The sequence below is a fragment of the Elgaria multicarinata genome, chromosome 21 (assembly GCF_023053635.1).
Source record: "Elgaria multicarinata webbii isolate HBS135686 ecotype San Diego chromosome 21, rElgMul1.1.pri, whole genome shotgun sequence".
NCBI lineage: Eukaryota > Metazoa > Chordata > Lepidosauria > Squamata > Anguidae > Elgaria > Elgaria multicarinata.
The window spans coordinates 3,095,714-3,123,231 of record NC_086191.1 but is presented as its reverse complement, the minus strand read 5'-3'; the positions used below and the strand labels follow the sequence as shown (position 1 = coordinate 3,123,231).

Below are 27,518 nucleotides of genomic sequence, written 5' to 3'. Positions count from 1 at the left end.
GGCCCCATCTTGCTATCCCCCTCCCAGTCTCTCACGGCTCACCCTTTCCCCTGCAGACGTCTTGGTTCTTTTGATGACGGACGCGCTCATCTTCCTCCAGGAGAAAGATCAGAAGTACACCTTCCCCACCCTGGTGAGTGGCTTTTCGCCAGTTCATGGCTCTTGCCAAACGAGGTGTTCGAGAAACAGACGCTCTGCAACCTTCACGGCTGTAATAGCTAGCTAGAAGGAAAGTCCTCTCTGCTGATCTTTGGCGCCACCGTTGGGGATGGCCAGAATGTGGTATTGCAGCGTCCAGGGGATACCGAGAACCAGTTGGGTTCCTCCTAAGACTTCAGAGCTTCTGGCTTTAGGGTCATCCCTGTTCATGTAAAGGACCCACAGGAGATCCCAGGAGCAGGCAGGGACAACCCCAGGATAAACCTTAGGTCTAGCTAAGGCCTCTGACTCTGCCTTAGCTAGACCTAAGGTCTTAGCTAGACCTAAGATGAAGCTCCTCTCAAACTGCTCCTGTCTTCCACACCTGCTGCTACCTGCTTGTCTCCCAGATGGCCACCCATCACCTGGGCTCTGGAGTTGGGCTCCTCCAGGCAACGCAGCGGCTCCGTTCCTTTCAGGGTTTCAAAACCAGCAAGGGTGCTCAAGTTTGCTCAAAAGCCACGTCCTCCGACCCACAGACCCTTCTCCCCCATGGAAGACCTTTGGCACTGTGATCACCTATAAACTGCCTGTTTCCCGTTTCTGCCTGCTGGCTGGGGCATGCTGGGAGTTGTAGTTTTTTTCTTTCTTTCTTTCTAGAGTTGGACCCAAAGTACCTAAATCAATGCGTTGCTGAACAATATGCATGGTGTGGAGAATGTGGATAGGGAGACATTTTTCTCCGTCTCATGAAGCTGACTGGGGGGAGATTCAGGACAGATCAAAGGATGGGCTTCTTCACACAGCACAGAGTTAAACTATGGAACTCACTGCCACAAGATGTGGTGACGGGCACCAATTTGGATGGCTTTCAAAGGGGGTTGGATCAATTCCTGGAGGAGAAGGCTATCGATGGCTACTAGCCCTGATGGCTATGTCCTACCTCCAGCAGCAGAGGCAGTAAGGTTATATGCCTCCGTTGCTGGGGAACATGGGTGAAAGGGCGTTGTTGCACTTACGTCCTGCTTGTGGGTTTCTCATGGACATATGGTTGGCCACTGTGTGAACAGAGTGCTGGACTAGACGGACCCTCGGTCTGATCCAGCAGGGTGCTTCTGATGTTCTTATGAGATAAAGGGATGTATGGGAATTTTGAGGTCATCAGAAAATCCCTGTTTTCTCCAAAAGTTTTCTTTCCCCGGGCTTTTACATCCCTGCAGATTTCCTAATCCAAGATGAGTGACTAGTGAACAGTGAATAGAAAGAGGTTGGAATCATAGAATCATAGAATAGCAGAGTTGGAAGGGGCCTACAAGGCCATCGAGTCCAACCCCCTGCTCAATGCAGGAATCCACCCTTTGACTTGCTCTTCCTCCCCGTCCTCCCCCCCAGGACAAGCCGTCCGTCATCTCTCTCCAAAACTTGATTGTCCGAGACATTGCCAACCAGGAGAAAGGCATGTTCCTCATCAGCAACACTCCCCCCGAGATGTACGAGGTGCACACGGCCTCCCGTGACGACCGTAACACCTGGATGAGACTCATACAGCAGACCGTCAAGCTGTGAGTGGCGTTGGCGCCAGGGTGGGGCGTTGGCGGGTTTGCGCAGCTGCGGTTCTGGTGTGGCGTTACAGTGCCACACCAGAAGGAAGGCATCCCCTTCTCCTGAGACAGTCTGGGGGATTTCTTTAAGCCAAACGTCCATCCAAAACTCCGAAACGTTGAACCTTAGGACCTGTTCCTAGTGCTGAATACTGGAACTCACTACTGGTGATGGCGATGAGTGAATACGTGACATTTCAGTTTGCCTAAATTCCTCCTTGTAGCTCGGTTCACTTATGTTAAAAAGCACCGGAAGGGCACCCTGCCAGCCAGGTGTGGAAATGCACATTTTCCGCACGGGTTCACGAGCTCGGAGGCGTGCAAATGTTTTATGTCCAAGTGTTTTGCGACTGGAATTCTTGTACATCCCTAGCTGTGACTCCCCGGGGAAGAGACCTTGAGGGGTGGGGGGACCCCGGCCCAAAGGTATTCCCACGGTCCCGGACCTATTCCTCAAAGTGAAATAGATCCGGTGTCCGTTAGATCCGAGCATCCAATGGAAGTTTAATTCTTTTCTCAGTTTTACTGCCTGGCCAGTAACAATTTATGAGTGGGATTGCAGCTCTGGAGGGGAGGGTGAATTCCCCTTCCTACATGCTGTATCACTTCCCCACCCACCCACCCAAAAAATCTTCCCATGCTAGGGCTGTGCACCGCCTCAGGTCCAAACCCCAAATCCGAAGCGGATCGGGGTGATTCGGACTCTCCCGAACCGTATCCGAACCAGTCCGAGGTAGCCCGAAGCCAATTGGCTCCAAAGCTTCGGGCTGCATTGGCACTTCGGAGACGGCCCTATCCCCAATAAGATGACCTACTTCCCGGCTTATGCATAGGCGGCAGTGGGAGCCACCAGACGCAAAGATGGTGGCAGCGGACGGCGGAGCAGGTAATGGGGGGGCTTACCTGTTGCCTCCACCATCCACAGTGGTGAGCAGTGAAGGCACCAGGTAAGTGGGGACTCCCGAGTCGCCTCGGAGGGTCCGAATTTCACTTTGGCACCGAGGCGGGTCGGGAACTCTCAAGGCGGATTGGAGCTGCTTTGGGGCTCCAGATCGGCCTCCGAGGAGGATCGGGGGGTCCCTGCCCAGACCTAGCAATTACGCTTAGGGTGGGGGAAACCACTTTCTATTTATTTATTTATTTATTTATTTATTACATTTTTATACCGCCCAATAGCCGAAGCTCTCTGGGCGGTTCACAAAAATTAAAACCATCATAAAACAACCAAGAGGTTAAAAGCACAAATACAAAATACAGTATAAAAAGCACAACCAGGATAAAACCACACAGCAAAATTGCTATAAGATTAAAATACAGAGTTAGAACAGTAAAATTTAAATGTAAGTTAAAATTAAGTGTTAAAATACTGCGAGAATAAAAAGGTCAATTTATTTTGATTTAGAATCACTGTTTACTGTTTATTTACTGTTTATTTAGTATGCTCTGGAGCAGGGTGCAAATTAATTGAAAAAAATATTTTATTTGCTACTATTTGGTTGAGCAATTGCTTGGCCGGCTTTGCCTCCTGCGAAATTTTAATAAATCCTAGCCATTATTCCCAGATTTGCATATCGAGACATAAATTAGCATATGTTAGATTTGCGTTCTGTGGGACCGGGCAGCAGAAGCAAAGCGTACGTTGGGCATTGAAAATAAGGCAGAGGTGAAGAGGGAAAAGGCACCTTAAATTCGCAAAAAGAGAGGAGGCCAAATCCTTTGCTCAAAACAGAAAAGATGTGTGTGTGTGTGTGTGTGTGTGTGTGGGTGTGGGTGTGGGTGGGTTCAACCCGTTTCGGAACTGTCTCCTTCAGGAGCTGTATGTATTCAATTCAATTCAAGCTATTCAATTCCTTGATTCCAAAACCAGCAAAAGTTCAGCAAAACTGCCTTCTTTTAGGTGCTTGTACACACTTAAATGGTAATGGACTGGGCACGGTAATAGACTGGATGAGGGCTAAAAAACTGAGACGTAATCCAGACAAGATGGAGGTACTTTTAGCGGGTGGTTCATCTGTCCGGCGAGGTGATGTTTGCCCTGTCCTGGATGGGGTTGCACTCCCCCTGAAGGATCGGGTCTGTAGTTTGGGGGTGCTCTTGGATCCAGAACTGTCACTTGAGGCACAGGTGAACTCAGTGGCAAAGAGCACCTTTTATCAGCTTAGGCTGATATACCAACTACGCCCTTATCTGGACAGAGATAGCCTAGCTACAGTGATCCATGCTCCGATAACCTCTCGTTTGGATTACTGCAATGCATTATACGTGGGGCTGCCTTTGAAAACGGTTCGGAAGCTTCAGCTGGTACAAAACAGGGCAGCCTGTTTACTAACAAGGACTGGCCGGCGAGATCACATTATGCCAATCCTTTTACAACTTCATTGGCTGCCAGTCCAGGTCCGGGCCTGATTCAAAGTGCTGGTATTGACATTTAAAGCCCTAAACAGTTTGAGGCCAGGTTATTTGAAGGAACGCCTCTTCCCATATATACCTGCCCGGACCTTAAGATCATCTACAGGGGCCCTTCTCCGTGAGCCCCTGCCAAAGGAAGTGAGGCAGGTGGCTACTAGGAGGAGGGCTTTCTCCGCTGTGGCACCCCGGTTGTGGAATGAGCTCCTCAGAGAGGTCCGCCTGGCGCCTACACTGTACTCCTTTCGTTGCCAGCTGAAGACCTTTTTATTCTCTCAGTATTTTAACACTTAATTTTAACAAAAATTTAAATTTCACTGTTCTAATTCTGTATTTTAATCTTATATCAACTTTGCTGCGTGGTTTTAGTCTGGTTGTGCTTTTTATACTGTATTTTGTAATTGTGCTTCTAACCTGTTGGTTGTTTTATTATGGTTTTAATTTTTGTGAACCGCCCAGAGAGCTTCGGCTATTGGGCGGTATAAAAATGTAATAAATAAAACAAACAAATAAATAAATAAAATGCTCAAAAAAACAGTGTCTACAAGCACCTAAAAGAAGGCAGTTTTGCTGAATTTTTGCTGGTTTTGGAATCAAGGAATTGAATAGCTACAAAGACCCCTCTGAAATACGCACACACGAATCTTTTCTGTTTGGGGCATTGAAAACCGAATAGCCGGTCTCCATAACAGCCTGATGTAGATCAGTGGTAGAATTCATATCGAGATCTGGACGCCCATCGTGAAAAGGATGTTGATGGTGCTATATAAATAAATAATAATAATAATAAATGGAGGTGAAAAGGGCACATAAATGATCCAGGGTTTAAAGCGGCTTCCTTGTGATGAATGGCAAGAGAAGTAGTAATTAAGGTGTGCGTGTGGGGTGGGGGATGATTAAAATTTTAAAATTAGGAATGATCCGGTGCTGAGTAGGTGCTGCCTCTCTCCAAAACCCTGTGGTTTTACTCACACGGAGTGGCATCAGGTAATGCAGGTTCGATCCAGGTTTGATTTCTGGCATCTCCAGGTAAGGCAGGAAAAACTCCTTTGCTGCCAGTCTGTGTCGACAACACTGGCTAGGGGGTCTGACTCCGTATACGTCAGTTTCCAGTGTTCCTGTGTAGGTTCAGTGACAGACCAAAGGAAGAACTTCCATACGGTGTTGACACAGTTTGCTAGGATGGGATGCAGACATGGCCACCGGCTTTTAAGACGGTTTCCAAAGAGGGCCAGCACACTTGTGGAGTTGGAGAGGCGAAAGTGAAGGCTATAAGCATCTTGTTCAGAGGACACACTCAGCCACGGTGGTCAAGCGTTGTGGGCAAAATTGGAGGAAGGTTAGCGCGTCCTGTGAACTGTTCATAGAGTCATAGAATAGTAGAGTTGGAAGGGACCTATAAGGCCATCGAGTCCAACCCCCTGCTCAATGCAGGAATCCACCCTAAAGCCTCCCTGACAGATGGTTGTCCAGCTGCCTCTTGAAGGCCTCTAGTGTGGGAGAGCTCACAACCTCCCTAGGTCACTGATTCCATTGTCGTACTGCTCTAACAGTCAGGATGTTTTTCCTGATGTCCAGCCGGAATCTGGCTTCCTTTAACTTGAGCCCGTTATTCCGTGTCCTGCACTCTGGGACGATGGAGAATTGATCCTGGCCCTCCTCTGTGTGACAACCTTTTAAGTATTTGAAGAGGGCTAACCGTGGTGGCAACATAACCACGCTTTAAACACCACTCACTCACCATTTGCTGCAAAAGGGTTAGCGGCCTCACCGTGGCTTGGCGTGTCGTCTGAACAGGCCCAAAGGCTAGTTTGGTGCTTGACAAACGTATCGAAAACTATTTTATTCTTAAAATCCAAAAATGCTCTGCTCCACGTTCTGGGCGTATCGTCCTTCGTCAGGAGCTGGAAAGAGTTGCTGTGCTATGCCGTAACTGCGGGTGAGAAAACCAGTGAGACACAGAAGCTCCTGCTAACACAGCAACTGTTTCCAGCTCCTGACGAAGGATGATACGTCCGAAACGTGGAGCAGAGCATTTTTGGGTTTTAAGAATAAAATAGTTTTTAATACGTTTGTCAAGCACCAGAGTTGATTTCTCTTTTTAGCATCTACACTTATTGGTGTGTTTTCCCCCCTACGTCGGCATACCAAACGCTAGTTGCCCGGTGCCCGCGGCCTTCAGGCCTAGCATATCTGCACCCAGGGGCAGTTGCAGCCCAACGCACCTGAAGGGCGCCAGGTTGGGGTAGGCTGAGATGGAGCTTTGATCTGACACAGCCAGATGTTTCGTACCTCCTTATCCTGATGTTCTTGTTGTTCCTTGCTTCAGTTGTCCTGACCGGGCTGATTTCCCGCTCATCGAGACGGAGAGTGAAGCCTCCCTGCGGAAGCTGAAAGGTAGGGCAACGCTCTACCTTGCAGGCTCCCCAAAGAGGAGGCCGGCCCAGCTTCCTGCTGCTCCCCCCCCCCCAATCCGCCCTGGCACCCACGCTCTGCTTCTCCTCCTTGCAGATAAACTTCAGCAGCGGGACCGGGAAATCGCAGAGCTGCTAGACGAGAAAGTGGGCCTCTTCGGGGACATCCTGGCCCTACAGAGCCTCCACGAGAACGGCCCCTCGCCCTCCGTGAACCCCCGCACCCTTTTCCGCACCGAGTCGTCGGACTCCCCCCACGGCGAGAAGCTGATCCAGGACGCCGTCAAAGAAGGTACCGCGTTCCCGGGTTTGAGAGGGCCCCCCCCTCCCAAAATGTTAAACGAGAGAGAAAGCTGAAAAGGCCGGGGGCGGGAGGGAAGGAAAGGAACATCTCGTGCAAGCACTGAGTCAATACTGACTCGTGGAGGGACGCCCGCTTATGCTGACGTTTTCTTGGCAGGCCTCATAGCGGGGTGGTTTGCCGTTGCCTTCCCCAGCCGTTATTCCCTTCCCCCAGCTAGCTGGGTACTCATTTTACCGACCTCAGGAGGATGGAAGGCTGAGTCGACCCGAGCCGGCTGCCTGAAACCAGCTTCCGCTGGGATCGAACTCAGGCCGTGGGGAGAGTTTCGGCTGCAGAAACTGCTGCTTTACCGCTCTGCGCCACACGAGGCTTATTATAAAAGGCTGGGAGCAGAATAATAATAATAATAGTAATAATTATTATTATTAATAATAATAATAATTTCTTACATGCCTCTCCTTCTGGATCGAGGTGGGGAAAAACATTCAATACAAAAATACTATGTAAAACAAATGCACAGGACTGATTCAAAACATATAGCCCTCGCTTGCTTTTGGTCTCAGCATCTGATACTTAGAAGTAGACTTGACTCGAAATCTGGTAGTTCCACCGAAATGTTGTGGCCAACCGGCACTGATATTCCTCCTCTGTGAATGTGTTTTAAGACGAAATCCTCTGCATGTTTAGACAGAAAAAATGTCTTACAACTGTAGGACATTTTTTTCTGTCTTAACGTGCATAGGATTGTGTCTTTAGTTGTCAAACTAGCACTAACCTCAGGCCCAGGGGTTCAAATCCAGCATTCGTCAGGCCTCTATCCAGCCCTCTGTGGCTCTCCAGATAGCCACGCCCACTTTGCCCAGCTCCACCCCTTCCCTCCCAACCACCGATCATTTCGTGGTTGTTCAGGGTTTGTTTTTCCCCCAGTTCTTCCCTCATTCTAAATGGTGGAAATTCCTCCCCTAAGGCTTAATTAGTGGCAGGAAGAACTTCAAGCAGCAATGAGCTGCTATTTTTGGTCTGGCCCCTTTTGACGTTGGCTCCACCCACCACCGGAACGCGGCTCCTGAGAGCGTCTCCCAAATGGGTTCCCTGCTCCTGAATGTCCGTCGTTGACACAGATGTGACGGAAGGGCTTGTATGTTGCAAGACATAAGACGTCCGTCTCCTCCGAGATTCGTGTCCGTGTCACCCAGGGTCAGGAGTGGAGGGCAGCTTTTGCCCTTTGCCACAAGAGAGTCGCCGAGTGAAGAATTGTAATCCCACAAGAGTAAATGGCTGGATTTTTAAAAAAATTATTTCACGAAAGAAAGCAAAAGAGGGGTGTCTTTAGAGACACGGCTGGGGAGGATCTGGATCTGGATAAGATCAAAGTGACCTCAGTCGCCGAGATTCAAGCCTTCTCATAAGAACATAAAAAAGACCCCTGAGGCTGGATCAGACCAAGGGTCCATCTATTTATTTATTTATTTATTTATTTATTTATTTATTTATTACAATTTTTATAATACATAACCCACCATTCTGTTCACACAGTGGCCAGCCACGGGTTGGCCACGGGTAACCCACAAGCAGGACACGGGTGCAACAACCACCCACCCCATGTTCCCCAGCAGACTGCCTCAGATTCTCCGATATCCCCCAGCCTTGCATCAGCTCGTCCGGCTTCTATTTCACTCCAGCAGCCTTCCTCAACCTGTTGCCCTCCAGATGTGTTTGATGACCACACCTGTCATCCACAGTCAGCATGGGCGATGGTCCTATTGTAGTCCAGCACAGATATAAATATTTTAAATAGATTTATTGGAGGGCGCTGGCTTGGGAAAAGGCGCGCGAAAGCGTGACGGGAAATTTGGAAAGCGGGAATTCCGTGCCTATATAGAAGACCACAGAATAAGTCTCTACGTTGATAACACGGGCGTGTCTCTCTCCTCTTCTCCTCCCCCTGCCCCGTTCGCTGACAAATGCACACGCAGTGGAGCTTCTCAGAGATCTCTTCGTGGGACCCGGCTGGGACCGAGACCAGAACCACTCTCCAAACAGCTGCTCCAGCCCAAATCCCAACAATGCCACAAGTAAGAACAGGAGAAGAGCCCTGAGGCTGGATCAGACCAAGGGTCCGTCTAGTCCAGCGCTCTGTTCACACAGGGGCCAGGCAGCTGCCTTCAAGAGGCAGCTGGACAACCATCTGTCAGGGATGCTTCAGGGTGGATTCCTGCACTGAGCAGGGGGTTGGACTCGATGGCCTTGTAGGCCCCTTCCAGCTCTGCTATTCTATGATTCTATTATGGGAGAGGAAGAAAAATATCTCCCTGTCCACTTTCTCCACACCAGGCATGATTTCTGCACTTTTTCCAACTCTATAATATCTTTTTTTTAGGTGTACCAACAAGAACTGTATACAATATTCTAAGTGTGGCCACACCACAGATTTGTATAAAGTCAGTGTATGATACTGGCAGTTTTATTCTATCCTGTCTCCCCTCAGCCTCCTTTTCTCCAAGTTGAACAATTCCATCTGTTGTAACCTTCCCTCACAGGGGAGATGCTCCAGCCCCTTAATCATTTGAGTCGCCCTTTTCTGCAGTAGCAAGCCCTGCATTGAGCAGGGGGGTGGACTCGATGGCCTTATAGGCCCCTTCCCACTCTACGATTCTATGATTCTTTATATCCTTCCAGGATTCCTCATCCCTCTGTCCCATTCTTTTTCCTTTACACATCTGGTCCCAATTTCCTTCCTTCCTTCCTTCCTTCCTTTCTTGTTTATCTGAACTATTTTCATGCCGCTCCTCCTCCAGAAATGCTCCCAGAGTAGCTTACAAACAACCAGCTTAGCGAGCTAGGTCCCTGCCCCGCAGGCTTACAATCTAATCATGACATTATGGGGTTGGCAGCTCCCTGCTGAATGAATCCTTGGGCTTCCGTGTTCACTCGAAAGTCTGCTAGTAAGCGAATTCGCCCCGACTTCGTTGGGAAGTAAATTTCTTTTCCCCCCCCCACCTTTTTTTTTTTTTTGCTGGATAATGTTGAATGGATTTTATAGGGCTAGGGACAGAGGTGCGGAGGGCTGGGGTCAGGTGGGCAGGGGTCGTCTCTTTCAGCTGCCCTCATCTTCTTCTTCCTCCAGATGGGGAGACTGGAAGCATTAATGGCTCGCTGGAATTCACGAGGGTTGAGTTGGAATCAAACCAGCGGGTGAGTCTTTTGTGGGGAGGGGGGGTCCCCTGTTCAACCCCCCCTTTCCACTTCTGTGTGGGAGAAGTCAGTGGGCTCCATCACACCTGCATGTTTTTTTTTCTTTTTAAAATTTATTTATTTATTTATTTATTTATTTATTACATTTCTATACCACCCAATAGCCGGAGCTCTCTGGGCGGTTCACAAAAATTAAAACCAAAGTATAAAACCACAATATAAAATACAATATTAAAAGCTCAACCCGATAAAAACAGCAGCAATGCAAAATTACAACTTTAAAACACCAAGTTAAAATTTATTTCTAGACTGTTAAAATGCTGGGAGAATCAAAAGGTCTTCGCCTGGCGTCTAAAGGCGTATAATGTAGGTGCCAAGCGAACCTCCTTAGGGAGCTCATTCCACAGCCGGGGTGCCACAGCAGAGAAGGCCCTGCTCCTGGTAGCCACCTGCCTCACTTCCTTTGGCAGGGGCTCGCAAATTTTTTTAACTTTATTTAAAAAGGAATGAATGCAAACAATCCCCTAACAGTTAATATCAAACCGTTATGTGAATATGTCTAATACACAAAGAAGAAGAAAAATCAAAGTTGATTGATACAACTTCTAGGGGAAGGAAGCTTAATCGGAGTAGAAAAAGAAAAATTATAAAGAAAAAAGGAGGCAAGAAAGAAAAAGAGAAGAGGGGGAAATTAAATCGTAAATGTGCTGTATCCCTTCATTTAATTGTTGTAAACCGCCCAGAGAGCTTCGGCTGTGGGGCGGTATATAAATGTAATTAAATAAATAAATAAATAAATAAATAAATAAATTTGTTGTTACAACGTCCATATATTCAGAGCTGAAGCAGCCATACATGGTTGTACATTCGGTTATGATTATATCGAACAAATCTCCCCCATATGGCATTGAACAGCGTTGTTTCCAATTTCCCTCGAATTTGAAGCAAGTCATAAGTTATTTTTTCTGATATTGCCACAGACCCTATATTTCGATCCCACGCAGATAAATTCAAATCGGCCAGTTTTTCCCCACTGCTGCGTGATTGTCTGACGAGCAGTATATCGTAGGTGCCAGGCGAACCTCTCTAGGGAGCTCATTCCAGAACCGGGGTGCCACAGCAGAGAAGGCCCTGCTCCTCCTGGTAGCCACCTGCCTCACTTCCTTTGGCAGGGTCTCCCGGAGAAGGGCCCCTGAGGTACCTATGGAGGAGGCGTTCCTTAAGATAACCTGGCCCCAAGCCTATTTGCTACCATGCCAGATTTAAGGTTTTGTTGTTAGTCTATAAAGCCCTAAACCGCTTAGGACCTGGTTACTTGAGAGTCCAACTCCTCCGCTCTAGACCCACTCCGTCCTTGAGGTCATTTGGGCAGGCCTCCTGGTGTTGCCACGTATTCCTGAGGTCGGCTCCACTGTCGTTTGGAGCAGGGGCATTTAGCAAAGTGCCGTCCACTTTGTGGAACCCTCTTCCCCCCCCGAGAAGTTCAGCAGCAGACCACAATGGAGGCTGGAAGGAGACAGGCTGAGCTTTCGAGCTGCGTTCGCCACCTTTCCAGCTCCCGTCGCAGTTCGTCCCTGAAATCCGTCAGCAAACCACAACGTCCTTTGCCACCGTGGCGCGGCTGGATTTCGGCAGTGGGGGTTGGCGCTAGAGGAGCGGGAGACCCTCAAGCCGCGTAGCTCAACCCTGCCGTGAACTTCCGATCAGTCTTCCCATGTTGACGAAGCGGTACCGTGGTAAAGCATCTTTTCTTTTGTCATGTCCCTAATGTAGGATGGGAACGGAAACCAGCTACAGCAGAAACTACCACAGGAGGTGAGTGGAGGATGGACGGGGTGGGAGAGGGTTTCCTGCCACCCCCAGGGAAGTATGGCAGGATCTGGTTTCTCTCCTGCCCTCCTGGCATATGGCCTTGCGAAACTGATTGCAGCTTCGTTCTTACCCCCAGGAGGTCCTGCAGCGGCTCAGAACACTCTATTCTCTGCTTCACGGCCTACAGGTCAGTATCAAAAAATCATGGAATTGTAGCGTTGGAAGGGGCCTCTAAGGCCATCGAGTCCAACCCCCTGGTCAATGCAGGAATCCCCCTTCAAGCATCCCTGACAGTTGGCTGCCTCTTGAAGGCCTCTAGGGTGGGAGAGCCCACAACCTCCCAAGTCATGGATTCCATTGTTGTACTGCTCTAACAGTCAGGAGGTTTTTCCTGATCATAGAAGAGTAGAGTTGGAAGGGGCCTACAAGGCCATCAAGTCCAACCCCCTGCTCAATGCAGGGATCCACCCTAAAGCATCCCTGGCAGACAGCTGTCCAGCTGCCTCTTGAAGGCCTCTAGGGTGGGAGAGCCCACAACCTCCCTAGGTCATGGTTTCCATTGTCGTACTGCTCTAACAGTCAGGAAGTTTTTCCTGATGTCCAGCCGGAATCTGGCTTCCTGTGACTTGAGCCCATTATTCCGTGTCCTGCACTCTTGGTCATGAGTTGCCAATATTATTATTATTGTGTATATATGCATGTTGCGTACAGGGGGACAAGCCCTGGGGGTGGGGGTACACTCTAAGAGCCTTTCGAGATGAGACTTCTATTGTACACTCGTCATTCCTCACTCACGGTTGTTTACGGGTGCTTTAGGAGATGTCGCAACCCTCCAGTTTGGCTTCTGGTTTTTTTTAGATTATAAATTTAAAACCTTCTAGATATTTTTTACAAAACCGCCGTGGTGTACATTCTGTCTCCATCAGCAGTCAAACTGTTCTGTGTGGAATGAACACCACTGCGGTTTTGTAAAAAAAACATCTAGAAGGTTTTAAATTTATAATTACTTCAAAAAGTAATTTATTTCGTTGTGCAGCTCCTGACGAAGGATCCTCCGGATCCGAAACGTTGAGCGTTGTACAAGTTTGATAGGAAGTTGTTTTGAACGTTTTTAAATTGTTATATTTCGCACAAAAATAAAGACATTTCTTTTGACATTTCTCAGCACCAGAGCTAGTAGCCTCTTTTTCTTAACGCCCTACCTAATAATAATAATAATAATAATAATAATAATAATAATAATTTGTTACCCGCCTCCCCCTCTAGATCGAGGCGGGGTACAATACAAATAAAAACACCATAAAATACATACAACTAATTCAAACGTTTAAAACCAGTGCATCATTAAAAGCAGCACACCATTAAAAAAAGGCATCTTAAAATTCAGCTGGGGAGGCCTGCCGGAAGAGATCAGTCTTTACGGCTTTCTTAAATTCCAGAAGACTGTTAAGTTGACGAATCTCTCCCGGCAGGTCATTCCATAATCTGGGAGCGGCAGAAGGAAAGGTCCTCTGGGTAATAGATGTCAGCCTTGTTTTTGTTAACTGGAGTAAAACCTTCCCAGAGGACCTGAGTGTGCGGGGCGGAGTGTACGGGAGAAGGCGATCCCGCAGGTAGCCTGGACCCAAACCATGTAGGGCTTTAAAGGTGATAACCAACACTTTATACTTCGCCCAGAAACGAATCGGCAGCCAGTGAAAAGATTTTAAGACAGGTGTAATGTGGTCACCCCCTAGGTGTACCGGTGACCAACCTGGCTGCCATATTTTGAACTAGTTGAAGTTTCCGGACGAGGCACAAAGGCAGCCCTATGTTCAGCGCGTTGCAGAAGTTGAGCCTCCAAGTTACCAGCGCGTGCACGACCGTCTTTAGGTCTTCCGACTCTAGGACGGGGCGCAGCAGCCAAAGTAGCCACTGATAGATAAAACAGACCCCATCAGTGCCCTAATTAACCGTGCCTCCCCTACCCCCCCGTTTAGGGAATTGTGGCTCAGCAGGACACGCTTCTGGAGCTCCACGTCCAGGAGGCGGGCGAACGGCGGGACCGGCTGAGCCGTACCAACTCCCGCAAGGACGCCTCGGCTGCGGACCGGCAGGCCTCGGACCTCTCGCTGCTGCAGAAGCAGCACACGCTGCTGCAGGAGGAGCTGAACCGTTGCCGGCAGCTGTGCCAGGAGAAGGCCCAGGAGGTGGCGGGCCTAGAAGCGCGGCTGCGGGAGAGCGAGCAGGAGCGGGCCCGGCAAGAGCGAGAGGCTGAAGAGGCTCGCCGGCAGCTGGCCGCCCCGCGCCCCACCCTGGAAAACGTCTGGGTCCGGAAGGGGGCAGAGCCCCGGAGACGCAGCTTGCCGGCTGGCGACGCGCTGTACCAAAGCTTCATCCCACCTCTGGTAAGCGTCTGCCTTTGAGCCGAGAGGCTGCCCGGCCAACCTCTCCAGGGTGAGCATCCGCAAGGGGGGAAATCCCTGGTGCCAAAGGGGACAGGCTAAGGGCCCCGAGGACTCTCCTGCCTGTCCTCAGTTTCTCCAGCCTCACAACACTTTTCATAGAGCCATGGAATCGTAGAGTTGGAAGGGGCCTACAAGGCCATCAAGTCCAACCCCCTGCTCAATGCAGGAATCCACCTTCAAGCATCCCTGACAGAGGGTTGTCCAGCTGCCCCTTGAAGGCCTCTAGTGTGGGAGAGCCCACAACCTCCCTAGGTCACTGGTTCCATTGTGGTACTGCTCTAACAGTCAGGAAGTTTTTCCTGATGTCCAGCTGGAATCTGGCTTCCTTTAACTTGAGCCCATTATTCTGTGTCCAGCATTTTGAGGGCATTGCGAAACAAAGTGCAAATCCCCACCAGTGTAGTTGTGCTATTTCGCTGTACTACAGCGCCACCTAGAGGTTGTGTAGTGGAAAGCACAGAAAAGCAGGAAAGGAGACTAACTTCACTAATCTCTGATCTTAATTCTACTGCACAACCAGAAGTAGAAACAGGGCGTCAAACCACCTTATCTAGAAAAGTTTAGCAGAGCATGAGTGGGGAAACAGAGGCAGCAGCAGCAGCAAACAGGGAAGGGTCTATTTATTTGTTTGTTGAATTTATATCCCACCTCTTTTCCTCCAAGGAACCCAGGGCAGTGTACATAATCCTCCTCCTCCTCCTCTCCATTTTATCCTCACAACAACCGCCCTGCGAGGTGGGCTGGGCTGAGAGTCTGTGACTGGCCCAAAGTCACCCAGTGGGTTTTCATGGCTGAGTGGGGACTCGAACCCAGATCTCCCGACTCCTAGTCCAACACTTTAGCCACTACGCCACACGGGTTTGAGATAGTTTGAGTTTGAGATAGTTTGAGTTGCATTCGCGTCTCAGTTAAGGGGGCCCTTCTCAGAAGCATGTGTGAGAAAAACCACCCTGTTCAGAAGAAACTGAAAACTTGTTGAGACTTAAATCCAGGCTCATGAGAAGAGCCCTGCTGGATCAGACCCAGGGTCCATTCTGTTCACACAATGGCCAACCAGCTGTCGACTGGGTGGATTCCTGCATTGAACAGGGGGTTGGACTCGATGGCCTTGTAGGCCCCTTCCAACTCTGCTATTCTATGATTCTATGATTCTATGATTCTATGACCAGAGACGAACAAAGCAGGACATGGTGCAACAGCACCCTCCCGCCCATGTTCCCCAGCAACTGGTGCACACAGGCTTACTGCCTCGGATACCATGGCTAGCAGCCATGGATGGCCTTCTCCTCCAGGAATTTATCCAACCCCCTTTTAAAGCCATCCAAAGTTTTGGCCATCAGTACATCTCGTGCCTCTGTCCTTTACTTCCAACTCCCTTTCGTCTCAATCGCAGAGCCGAGCAGGTGAGCCTCTCTCACCTGGCAGCCATTCTCTTCACCGGACCTTTGCCAGCTGCCAGCGGGACGAGGTTGCTTACCACGGCGTGCCCGGTAGACTCCAGGAGAGTGAACAAGAGCTGGAAGTGCTCTCGGAGGAAGAAGGCATGCTCAACCCGCAGTCTCCTCCTCCCAGCCCACGAGGTGAGTTGGAACAGAGGAATCCGAACCTCGGTCCATCTAGTTCAGCATTGGGGTACGGAACCCCCAGCCCGTAGGCCTCGTTTGGCCCGCGGGACCCTCTTTGCTTTCCTCCAGGGGGTGAAGCCTGCGAATATTTTCTTGCGAATATTTGCGTCCATATCCTTCACATTTGAACCCACTGTTGTATCCAAAAAGAGGCAAGGTAAAAGTACAAATATAAATCCTTTATTTAAAGTATGCCTTGCAAGGCCGGCAGCATCGCCGTATGCCTGACTAAGCCCTCTCAAATGTCATCCCCAATTTCCCTTTATAGACTGCCCAGCCTTCAGCTGGATCTAATCCTTGCTGTCTTAAAGATACAGTACTATACCATCTCCACATTCCTCCCCCTCTTAAGAAACCTCCATAATCCCACATCCCAACACTACATAACATAGTCCTTAGTCCAAGCAGGTGGGTGTTTGACACGGACTGGCCATCTTCCTGGTTCACTTCCCGGTTGGTCATATTCAGCTGCTGGCCTAGTCTCTACTGTGGGTGAAAAAGGCCAATTCTCTAACCCAAAATGGGTATCTTCATCATCTTGACGGTCTACTGGAGCAAGATAAGAAGCATTCCACACACGTCCATCCGAAAGTTTATACGTATAAGGTCCTTTCCCCCCCAATAATTTTACGAGGAGGTGTGAACCTTTGTTCTCCCTTTCGTAAAATCCCATTTACCCTTCCCAGATTCATCGATGCTCACCCTAGAAACGTAGGCTGCACCGTATTTCGTTTGGCCGTCTAGAAATATTAAAAACGTCTCATTTCAGCTTCAAACGATTAACCGGATTTGAACGCCTGTATTCTGGTGTGAACAGCCAAATGTCAGACCTGAGCTGTTTTTGCAGGAAATCCCTGCTCTCTACAACCCGCCTGCATTTCCTATTCCGCCCTGGTTTTCTCGCGTATACCCAGGAAAGGACTTAAACTTGGCACTGAGCAGCAAGAGTTCTTGTCTTCCAAAACGCAAGGAGCCTTGTGACTGTTTTTCAGATTTCCAGAGGATGCAGGACATCCCTGAGGAAGTTGAGAGCATCCAAGAACTGAATGTCGGAGACAGAGGCGGCCCTTCGGACTCTTAGGTGGGGCAGAGGGGTTCCCAGCTCCTGCCTGCTCAGGGAGGGAGCGGCCCCCCGCCGCCGAAGACCAGCTTTTTCTCCAATCAAAACCACACCGTGGAACTTCAGGGACTTGGAAAGGCCACGCCTTTGGTGCGGGCGATGGGAGGGGTGGAAGGAAGCCACGTCCTGAGAGCAGGGGGCAAAGGGCAGGGGGCTGGGTCACGCCCCCCCCCTCGGGGGACCGCGGCTTGCTCTGCAGCCTTTGTCGTGCCTCGTTGATGGACGACGGATCGGGGGACTTCTCTCTATGGGTTCTAAGCGTGGGGACGGGGCGGGTAAGATTGGGTACCATAAAGGCCAGGAGACACAATGTATTGCTGATTCCGCCCCGCCCGGCTCCTCAACCCCACTTCAATGCAATTTAACTTTATTTATTTTGGGAATGGGGGAAGAACCTGCCCCATCCTTAAATTATTATTTCTGTTTTGTTTATTTTTTTGCTTTTTTTAAAAAAAAAAATTACCGTGGGACTCCGTGGCTAGGCAGGGCATAAAGCACGAAGGGAACGCTGTAGGTTCTTAAGAAGCCCCCTCCATCGTGAAAAAGGCGAGGAGCAGATCTCTGAGCTAAGGCGGTCCGTACACATCCAGATCCCAGAATTCTTACCCTATGTTTGCACCCACGCGACGTCCGTGTGCCCGGTGCATTGGATGAGTGGGTTTTAATTTCTTGAGCTTCTCCCTTGCTGGAGCATTTCGACGTTGAAATCCAAGATCCCTCTCTATCTGCCGAAGACGTGGCGGCCGCGTTCGTGAAACTACTGGCATTTAGGTGTCTGCTACGCTATGGCTCCCCCCAAGCAGAAGGGGCTAAACGACTCACAGACCTTCTGCCCGTGGTTTGTTTATCGTGACGTGCAATCCGGGAACCCGGACTCTCCCCGGACGAGCTGGAGCTATAAGCCAAGAACAAACCATGGGCAAACGGTGGGCTGTTTTTTTAATCAGCCAGAGTGATCAAGCAACGTGCATTCGCTCACTGGTTTGTTCGCCGTAAGAATTCTGGCTTATCGCGTTGTGTGAATATGCAGCCTTTGACGTGCTCACTACCCCCCACACGTGCTGCCCCCAAAAAGCAATACACCCTAGGGAGGAGGAGCTTTGCTTTCCTCCTGTTACACGCGACACAAAGTACAAACTCTTGGGAACCAGCTGTGTTACTGAGCCGCGTACTGATCATTTCCAGGAGAGCCGGGCGTGCATGGCTTTGGCACGGGGGTAGAGATGTCCAAGAGGGAATGGCCAACCCCTTCCATGAAATCTCCGTTCCTGCGAATAACGCCGGTTATAACAGGTGACGTTTGCAGCGCTGAGACGCCTTTTTGCACCTGAGTTGCAGGTGCCAAATCCTTTGAGAAGGCAGCACGCGGGCCCCTGAACTGCCGTTCTGAGAGCAGTCCGCTTTCGTCATTTTCAAACAAGCCTTGGGGAGGCCGGAGAATGGACATGTAATTGAAAATTGCAGGAGATCACATAAGAGAAGATCAAACATCTGCTATGGATTATGGGACTTGCGGTCCTTAATTAGCATTCCAACAACAGCGATGAGTTTTATGAAATATGCCCCCAATCCCCCCCCCTTAGGGTCGGCTTTTGGAATGACAGGAGCCTTCCAGATTGTATGTAGTTTCTGCCTCAGTGTTACTCGAGTAACAGAGGAGAAAAATTGCCCGCTGCCCCGCCGCTAAATCCAAGAACGAGGGGTGTTACTAGAAGAAGAATTCACTCCGAATTTCCTTTCCTTGGCTGACCGAATAGCCAAATAAACCACGAACGGGAGAGTTTAGAGCGTCCACCTGGATTCCCCGGAAATTTATGTTAATTACAATGTGCGGGTGATGCGGATCAGGGCCTGCGGTATGTTTTGGAGTGGGACCGGGGGGGGGGGGGGAGGAAAAACGTTTATTTTTATTTTTTAATTCAGTCTAGAGACATACTTTTTGTACCAAAGCTGGAGTGTTTTTTGTTTTAAAATACCTATCCAAGGAAGGGAGAGGTCTTCATCCAGGGATTAGAAAATGAGTTTAAGAGCGTGTCTCAATTCCAGATGGATCATAAGGGATGATCGTACCTTGGTAGACTCAGTGTCCACATCTGCTGCCCACAGCCCATTTAAAGTCATCAGGAGCATGAGGGAAAGGCTGGTTTTATGTGGGGGAATAATGTTGGCTTCCATGTTGGCGTCCGCTGAAGGGAAGCCCTGGGGCCAATTTACATTGGAGTAAATTTGTCTGCCAAGCGTGACCGCAGTACGAAAGCAGAGAACATACAAACTGCAAATGAAGACTCCCCCCCCCTCTGCATCTTATTAAAATGAAAAAAAGAAAAAAAATCCCCCTTAATATGTCTCCATTTCAAGTCCGATCAAAAATCTCTGAGCTGCTTTGGGAAGATCTATGTGAAAGTGGTAGGAATAAGACCCACCTGAATAGTAAGTTTTTATATATGCTTCCTTTCTTCTGATGGCAGACTCAGCATCTATCTCAGGACATAAAATCTGACTGGCATTTTCGCCCCCGCCCCCTTTAACCTGGTGGGTATTTTCTCTCTCCCCCATCCCCCCCTTTTTTTTAATTTCACATCGTTCTATAAAAAGAGAGCTTTTTTTTTTTAAGTAATTGAAAATAATCCTGCTGTGCTGACCTCTTAATAGAAAACGTCAAAGGAGAGATAGAGAGATTGCTAAAAAGGACTTTTTGTTTTTAAATTAACGCACGAGACTGATTTTTTTTTATTATTATTATAAATATATATGAAGAGAGAAAATGGTTTATTGTTTCCTGTTGATTTAACTTGTAAAAGGAAGGGGGGAAAGGTTAATTAAAATTATCAAAACGAAGATCTTGTTGATTTTGCTGGGTGTTGCAGGAATCATAGAATAGTAGAGTTGGAAGGAGCCTCTGAGGCTATCAAGTCCAACCCCCCACTCAATGCAGGAATCCACCCTAAAGCATCCCTGACAGATGACAGTTTTCGGGTATTATTAGAATCATAGAATTATTAAAATCATTGAAGGGACACACAAGGCCATCGAGTCCAACCCCTTGCTCAATGCAGGAATCCACCCTAAAGCATCCCTGACAGATGGTTGTCCATCTTCCTCTAGTGTGGGAGAGCCCACAACTTCCCTAGGCAACTGGTTCCATTGTTGTACTGCTTTAACCATCAGGACGTTTTTCCTGATGTCCAGCCAGAATCTGGTTTCCTGTAACTTGAGCCCATTATTCCGGGTCCTGCACTCTGGGAGGATCAAGAAGAGATCCTGGCTCTCTTCTCTGTGACAACCTTTCTAGTATTGGAAGAGTGCTATCATGTCTCCCTTCAATCTTCTCTTCTCCAGGCTATCAATGCCCAGTTCTTTCAGTTTCTCTTCATAGGGCTTTGTTTCCAGAACCCTGATCATCCTGGTTGCCCTCCTCTGAACACGCTTCAACCTTGTCTGCATCCTTCTTGAATTGTGGAGCCCAGAACTGGACGCAATACTCTAGATGAGGCCTAACCAGGGCCGAATAGAGAGGAACCAGTACCTCCTGCGATTTGGAAGCTCTACTTCTATTAATGCAGCCCAAAATAGCATTGGAATAGAGATTGGAAGGGTCAAGATTTCATCAAAGGACATCTGAACACGAAAGTTGGCGTAGGCCACGGATACAATAACACTCGTGCAGGACGCATCCAGTGGCTGTATGCCACTGTGAGCCATTGATTTCCAACCACCAAAGAATGGGTAGTGTAATGACTGGGGGAGAATTTCCACACGAGCCTTTCTTATTGTACACTCATGCTTCCTCGGTAGTTTGCGAGTCCTTTACATAATGTCATCATAGAATCATAGAATAGCAGAGTTGGAAGGGGCCTACAAGGCCATCGAGTCCAACCCCCTGCTCAATGAAGGAATCCACCCTAAAGCATCCCTGACAGATGGTTGTCCAGCTGCCTCTTGAAGGCCTCTAGTATGGGAGAGCCCACAACCTCCAGGGCCTCTCCTAGGCTTTGCAACCATTTTCACTTTTTTTTTCTCCTAACAAGGAAAGTCTAGTATTTTTTCTCAGGGGCATTATAGAACCCTCATGTAACTGCACAATTCTCCTATACCACAGCACCACCTAATGGTTCTGGAATGGAACATATAGAAAGCTGGAAAAAAGCTGGAGGGAAAAACACATGTAAAGGAGCCCGTTTTAATCCCACAAAGAATCCGGAAGCAGAAGCCTCAGTTAAAAGCCCCGTGTATAAAAGCCCTCACAGCTTATTGTAAAAATGCCCGCCGTTTTTCATTCACTCTTTATGGGGCATCTAAATAATATCTTCCAATCCTACCGTGTTTTCCCCATCTGTGCGGATCAAGCCAGGTGCTTGAATCTGTCAACCATTTTAATTTTTGACAATGCCCTACAGCAACGGTCCCCAACATGGTGCCCATGTGCACCCAATATTATTATTTTTAAAATTCCCCATTTTAAAAAATACATACATAAATTTGTATGAAATGGATACAGTTTTCTAGCAAATTATACATGGGCTGTCACAAAAGCGGACCAAATATCCAAATAAGTTATCCATTTGCACGTGGCATCTATATGCCTCCCGTTCAAATATTGGAAGTGTTGTAAGGTCCTCTCAATCTATTGCATTGTAGGAGGTGAGTGTTTATCTTTCCAGCGTTGTAATAACATCAGCCTTTCAGCTGTCTAAAGGGTGCAGAGAATCCGTTTGTTAATTTCCATGAAGCAGGTAAATAATATATAAGAGCACGTACAGTTCTGGTAGAAAATGTATGTGTAATGAACTCTCCAAAAGGAACAGCTACTGGACATTGCCAAAACATGTCTAAAAGGACCATTAGCTCTATTGCATCACCAGCAATTAGCCAAATTTGACAACCCCTTTATTTTATTTATTTATCTATTTACAATATTTATATACCACTCCCCATTGAAAATTTCGGAGCGGTGTACAAGATAAAATGAAAATAAAAACAGAATAAAACACTTAAAACAGATCTTAAAAGAAGCAAATACAGTGACTCCTGGGTGGATCTTAAGGAAAGGCTTCCTGGAATAATGATGTTTTCAGGAGGCACCGAAAGGAGCACAAAGTTGGCACCTGCCTGACCTCCATAGGAGGGGGGCCACCACACTGAAGGCTCTTCCCCTGGTGGATTCCCATCAGAGGATGGATCTAGGTGGAACCACCAGGAGCAGGCCCTCGGATGACCTCAGTGACCGGGCAGGTTGGTAAGGGAGAAGGCGCTCTCTCAGGTACCCTGGTCCCAAGTTGTTCAGGGCTTTGTACACAAGTACAAGAACCTTAAAGTAGGGCTGTGCACGGAATCCCCCCCCCCCCGAATTGCTTCGTGGCCCGATCCGCTTTGGGTCGATCCGAACCTCCCCTGCTCCTCTCTTTGGAGTGAGATCCAGAGGGGCGGATCGAGATTTTGCCCCCCTTCCTTACTTGCCTCCGCAGCGGGCGGCGGAGGCAGGTAAGTGGGAAAGGGGGGGGCAGAATTATTATTAATAATATTTATTTATAAAGCACCATCAATGTTCATGGCGCTGTACAGAATAAAACAAAACAAGACAACCTGCCATATGGCTTCCAATCTAAAATCACCGTAACAGACGGGAGGGAGAGGAAAAACCAATAGGGGTAGGGAACATTAAAACTAAATATAGACTAGTATGACCACACCATGGTTAAAAAGCTTTCGAGAAAAGAAATGGGGGCCGAATCAGCCCCCCTCCCCCCTGCTGCCTTACCTGGCTCCGCTGCCGTCGCCGCACAAACTGCAGTGGCGGAGCCTGGTAAGCCCCCTCCTCCCCCCCCCACTTACCTGCCTCCGTCACAGTCCAGCGCAGTTTCAACTGAGTGCCAGGCCTCAAACCGGAAGCAGGGCCTGCTTATGCTTTGAGGCCTGGCCCTCAGTTGAAGCCTGCGCCAGACCACGACGGAGGCAGGTAAGCCCCCCTGCTGCCTTACCTGGCTCTGCCGTCACCGTACAGACTGCGGTGGCGGAACCAGGTAAGCCCCCTCTCCCCCCACTTACCTGTGTCCATTGTGGTCCAGCGCAAGCTTCAACTGAGGCCCAGGCCTCAAAGCAGAAGCAGGTCCTGCTTCTGCTTTGAGGCCTGGGCATCAGTTGAAGCCTGCGACGGAATGCGACGGACACAGGTAAGCCCCCCCTCCCCCCTGCCCCCTTACTGGCTTCACCGCCGTCGCTGCACGGACTGCAGCGGCAGCGGCAAGTGAGCCCCCTTCCCCCCCAACTTACCTGCATTCAGAGCTCCGGAGGGAGGCGAACCGCTTCGCCTCGATCCGCAGCTCCCCAACCCAATTCGGATCCGCCTTTGGTGGAGGCGGATCAGGTCGCTTCGCTCCGGATTCACGATCCGAATCGGAGCAGAGCACAGCCCTACCTTAAAGGACGTTGTCATGTCCAGAGGACATGAAGCCATTTTTTGGTGAATAAGCTGCAGGCTAAGATCCATAGGCGTGGCAGGTAGGTGCCAACGCAGCGACCCACTGATTAGGCGTCTTGTGGCCCACAACAAATTCCCAAATGGGCCCACAAGTCCGAAAAGGTTGGGGGTCACCTGCCCTAGAGCGATGCTCCGTTGGGGCCAAGGTGGGAAATTTGGGGATTGCTTGGAGCGAGAAAGACTTCTGGAAAGAGAGTGGCAGGTGATGCTGTTGGGTGCTGCTGCTGGCCCGTCTGGAAGCACTCAAACAGGGTTGCTTGCTGCATCTTGCGCTACTGCTAACCAGCCTGGAGGACTTCTGGCAGCATCACCGCTGCCTTCCACCCCCATTCGCACAAAGAACGTCCACCCTCTGGGCTTTGAAATCAGCGGAAAGCAGGTGGAGATGAATGCAAGCAAGCCTGAAGAACCTTCCGCCACTTGGAGCAGGGGAGAGAAGGGGTGGTTGGCAAGGGGGCGCCTGGTTTACGAAGTGGGGGTGCTGCAAGTTCAGCTTGTCCCCTTTTTCACCTGTCCACTTTTGGGGACATATGTGGTGCCCACAATCGTACACAAGACTCCAGGTGAAGAATCATAGAATCATTGAATAGCAGAGTTGGAAGGGGCCTCTAAGGCCATCAAGTCCAACCCCTGTGCTCAGTGCAGGAATCCACCTTAAAAGATCCCTGTCAGATGGTTATCAAGCTGCCTCTTGAAGGCCTCTAGTGTGGGAGAGCCCACCACCTCCCTAGGTCATGGGTTCCATTGTCGTACTGCTCTAACAATCGGAACGCTTTTCCTGATGTCCAGCTGAAATCTGGCTTCCTTTAACTTGAGCCCGTTATTCCGTGTCCTGCACTCTGGGAGGATCGAGAAGAGATCCTGGCCCTCCTCTGTGTGACAACCTTTCAAGAGACTGCTCTCATGTCTCCCCTCAATCTTCTCTTCTCCAGGCTAAACAGGCCCAGTTCTTTCAGTCTCTCTTCATAGGGCTTTGTTTCCAGACCCCTGATCATCCTGGTTGCCCTCCTCTGAACACGCTCCAGCTTGTCTGCGTCCTTCTTGAATTGTGGAGCCCAGAACTGAATGCAGTACTCAAAACGAAGCTATAGAGGGGAACCAATAAGTCACGTGGTTTGGAAGCTCTACTTCTATTAATGCAGCCCAAAATAGCATTTGCCTTTCTTGCAGCCATATCACACTGTTGGCTCATATTCAGCTTGCTTATTTATTTATTTATTACATTTCTATACCGCCCAATAGCCGGGCGGTTCACAAAAATTAAGCGATCTACAACAATTCCAAGATCCTTCTCGTTTGGAGTATTGCTGAGCCAAGGATCCCCCCTCTTGTAACTGTGCCTTTGGTTTCTATTTCCTAGATGTAGAACTTGGCTTTTATCCCTATTAAATTTCATTCTGTTGTTTTCAGCCCAGCTTTCCAGCCTATCAAGATCACTTTGATGTTTGCTTCTGTCTTCTGGGGTATTAGCTATCCCACCCAATTTTGTGTCATCTGCAAATTTGATGTATCCTGACCTCTCAGCGGGTGGGACGGTGGACCCATATTCCTTCTTTACCTCTCCCCACCCACCGTCCCAGCCCCTTTACTTCCTCTCACGCCTCTCCTGAGGGTATCGAACAGTGTTGTCCTTAGTTGAGGTATAGGGACCCTATAGCCCATGCGCTGAATACAGCCCCAGGAGATTTGACCAGTGCTGAAAGGGACAGCCATGTCCCTTCCTCTGTGTGGAGAGGCTTCGAGCTCCACGTCCCTTTCAGCATGGAAAAAGGCGCCGAGAAAGAGCCAGTGTGGCCGAGTGGTTAGAGCGTCAGACTGGGAATCGGGAGATCCGGGTTCTAGTCCCCACTTGGCCATAGAAACCCACTGGGTGACTCTTAGCCCAGCCTACCTCACAGGGTTGTTGTGAGGATAAAGTGGAGCGGAGAAGGAGGATTATGTACACCGCCTTGGGTTCCTTGCAGGAAAAAAAGGTGGGATATAAATGCAATAATAATAATAATTATTATTAATAATAATATTCCAATTGCCATCCAGGGGCATAACCATTTGGCCCGTGGAGAACCCAGCGAAGGGTAATTCCACCCAACACCACCCTGCATGCATAAAACGTGTCCCCCACCTGCACATTAAGTTAAACTGAGGTGACTGGTTTTACTATGGCGGAGTTCTGAGATTTGATTTTTGCAGCGGGGAAAAAACGCAGATCTATCTATCTATCTATCTATCTATCTATCTATCTATCTATCTGTCTTCTCTTGTTCTTTTCCTCCCAAAGCAGCAACAACCAAACCTTCAGATCCTCTTATCTCAAACTACCCTGTTATCAGTTGGTTAAAAATTAAAAAAGCAGAAGCTGGCAAACGTCGCTTGGAATGTGTTTGCACGGAAGAGAAAAGCACACACAGAATCAAGGATCTCCATCCCTGGGTGACCGCAGAGATAAGGGCATAATTTCCCATGTTTGTCAGATGGAGGGAAGGAGGAAATTAAACCCCATATCAAATGAGTCAAAGAGTGGCAAAGGGATGCCGGCAATTAGAACAACTGAGTTACTCTCGATTGCAGATAGCAACTTGGTGCTAACTGAGTTGGGCTGGCTGCAGGCAATGAGCTCTCTGTTTCACTGTCTCCTTCACTGTCTCCGGTCGCATCCTGTTAGAGGCAATTCCCCTCTCGTCTGCAGGTCAATTCGAACAGAGCCCGGAGGAGTTAGGAAAAACCACATTTCACCATTCATTATTTTGCAAGGGTGCAGCCAGCCAAGTCCTGGAGACGGCACGGTCAGCCTGAACCTTGCCATGAATGGTAAGGCCATCGTGTCTCATCATTATTATTATTATTATTATTATTATTATTATTATTATTATTATTATTATTATTATTATTTATATACCGCCCCATAGCCAAAGCTCTCTGGGCGGTTTACAAAAGTTTAAAACAGTGGACGTTCAAAACAAATATACAAAATTTAAAACCATAAAAAGCATAAAAGCGACAATATCAGTTTATAAACAGTTTATAAACAACTGTTGTAAACCGCCCAGAGAGCTTCGTCTATGGGGGCGGTCTATAAATGTAATAAATAAATAAATAAAATTAAAATATTCTGAGGTCAGTTAAAAAACTTAGCATATGCTATTAAATGCCTGGGAGAAGGGAACACTCTTGACCTGGAGCCAAAAAGATAACAATGTTGTCACCAGGCGAGCCTCGTCGGGGAGATCATTCCATAATTTGAGGGGCCACCACTGAAAAGGCCTTGCTCCCATTTGCTAGGGAACAGAAGCAGGAGGCCTTCTCCTGGACTCAACAGGGCTTTGCTCTGATCCAGCACGGATATTCTTATGCGCTTATGTTTACCTTGAACCCCGTTGCCAGAACTGGTTGGTAAATGCATAAAAAGCAAAGTGTCGGAATACCTGCTCAGTTCTCACAATGGAGGGGCCTAACCAGCCAGGGTCCCCAAATGTTCGGAGAGGGACGGAACGTGCATCGTTTAGGCAGCGTGCAGGATTTGCATTGGGGAAATTGCTTTGTTTCTCACGTGCAGAGTGAATGCAAGAGGTTACCTGAGTTCGGGAGTGTGCCTTTCTTCTTCTATGTGTCCGTGTGACTGGAGAGTTGGATTGGAAAAGCCGACAATACCCTCTGGCCGGTGTGCGGATGTAACCGGCCTTGTTTAGATCTGCACACCACTCTCTATCGAGCAGCCGAATGAGAAGGAAAAATGGGGTTATTGTGTAACTGACTGGCAGCCGCTTTCCAAGGCTTCAGACGGGGGCTGAAATAGGTGTTGCCAGGGACAGAACCAGCCCTACCATAAGGCAGAGTGAAGCAGTCACCTCAGGCGGCAGTTGCTGGGAGACGGCAGCTGTGTGCTGTGTGGCCAGTCCTGTGCTCCCTAAGCTGCCTTCAGGTGTGGTGGAGGACGCTGTCCCCTCCCCAGGATTGAATTAAGATTGAACGGCTAGTCCA

At 48.8% G+C, this 27,518-nt stretch overlaps 1 protein-coding gene across 1 annotated transcript in view; it reads left to right on the top strand.

Annotated features, from left to right (window-relative positions):
* Positions 1–18,945, top strand: part of ARHGEF2 (Rho/Rac guanine nucleotide exchange factor 2) — a 135,236-nt gene extending 116,291 nt beyond the window's left edge. The window contains exons 12-22 of the mRNA XM_063146105.1: positions 57–133; positions 1,531–1,700; positions 6,475–6,542; positions 6,657–6,851; positions 8,840–8,938; positions 9,991–10,058; positions 11,832–11,873; positions 12,007–12,057; positions 13,850–14,257; positions 15,711–15,897; positions 16,935–18,945. Of these exons, the coding sequence (XP_063002175.1) occupies positions 57–133; positions 1,531–1,700; positions 6,475–6,542; positions 6,657–6,851; positions 8,840–8,938; positions 9,991–10,058; positions 11,832–11,873; positions 12,007–12,057; positions 13,850–14,257; positions 15,711–15,897; positions 16,935–17,023 (1,454 nt within the window). The 3' untranslated portion in view covers positions 17,024–18,945. The remainder of the gene's footprint in view (positions 1–56; positions 134–1,530; positions 1,701–6,474; positions 6,543–6,656; positions 6,852–8,839; positions 8,939–9,990; positions 10,059–11,831; positions 11,874–12,006; positions 12,058–13,849; positions 14,258–15,710; positions 15,898–16,934) is intronic.
* The last annotated feature ends 8,573 nt before the right edge of the window (positions 18,946–27,518 follow it).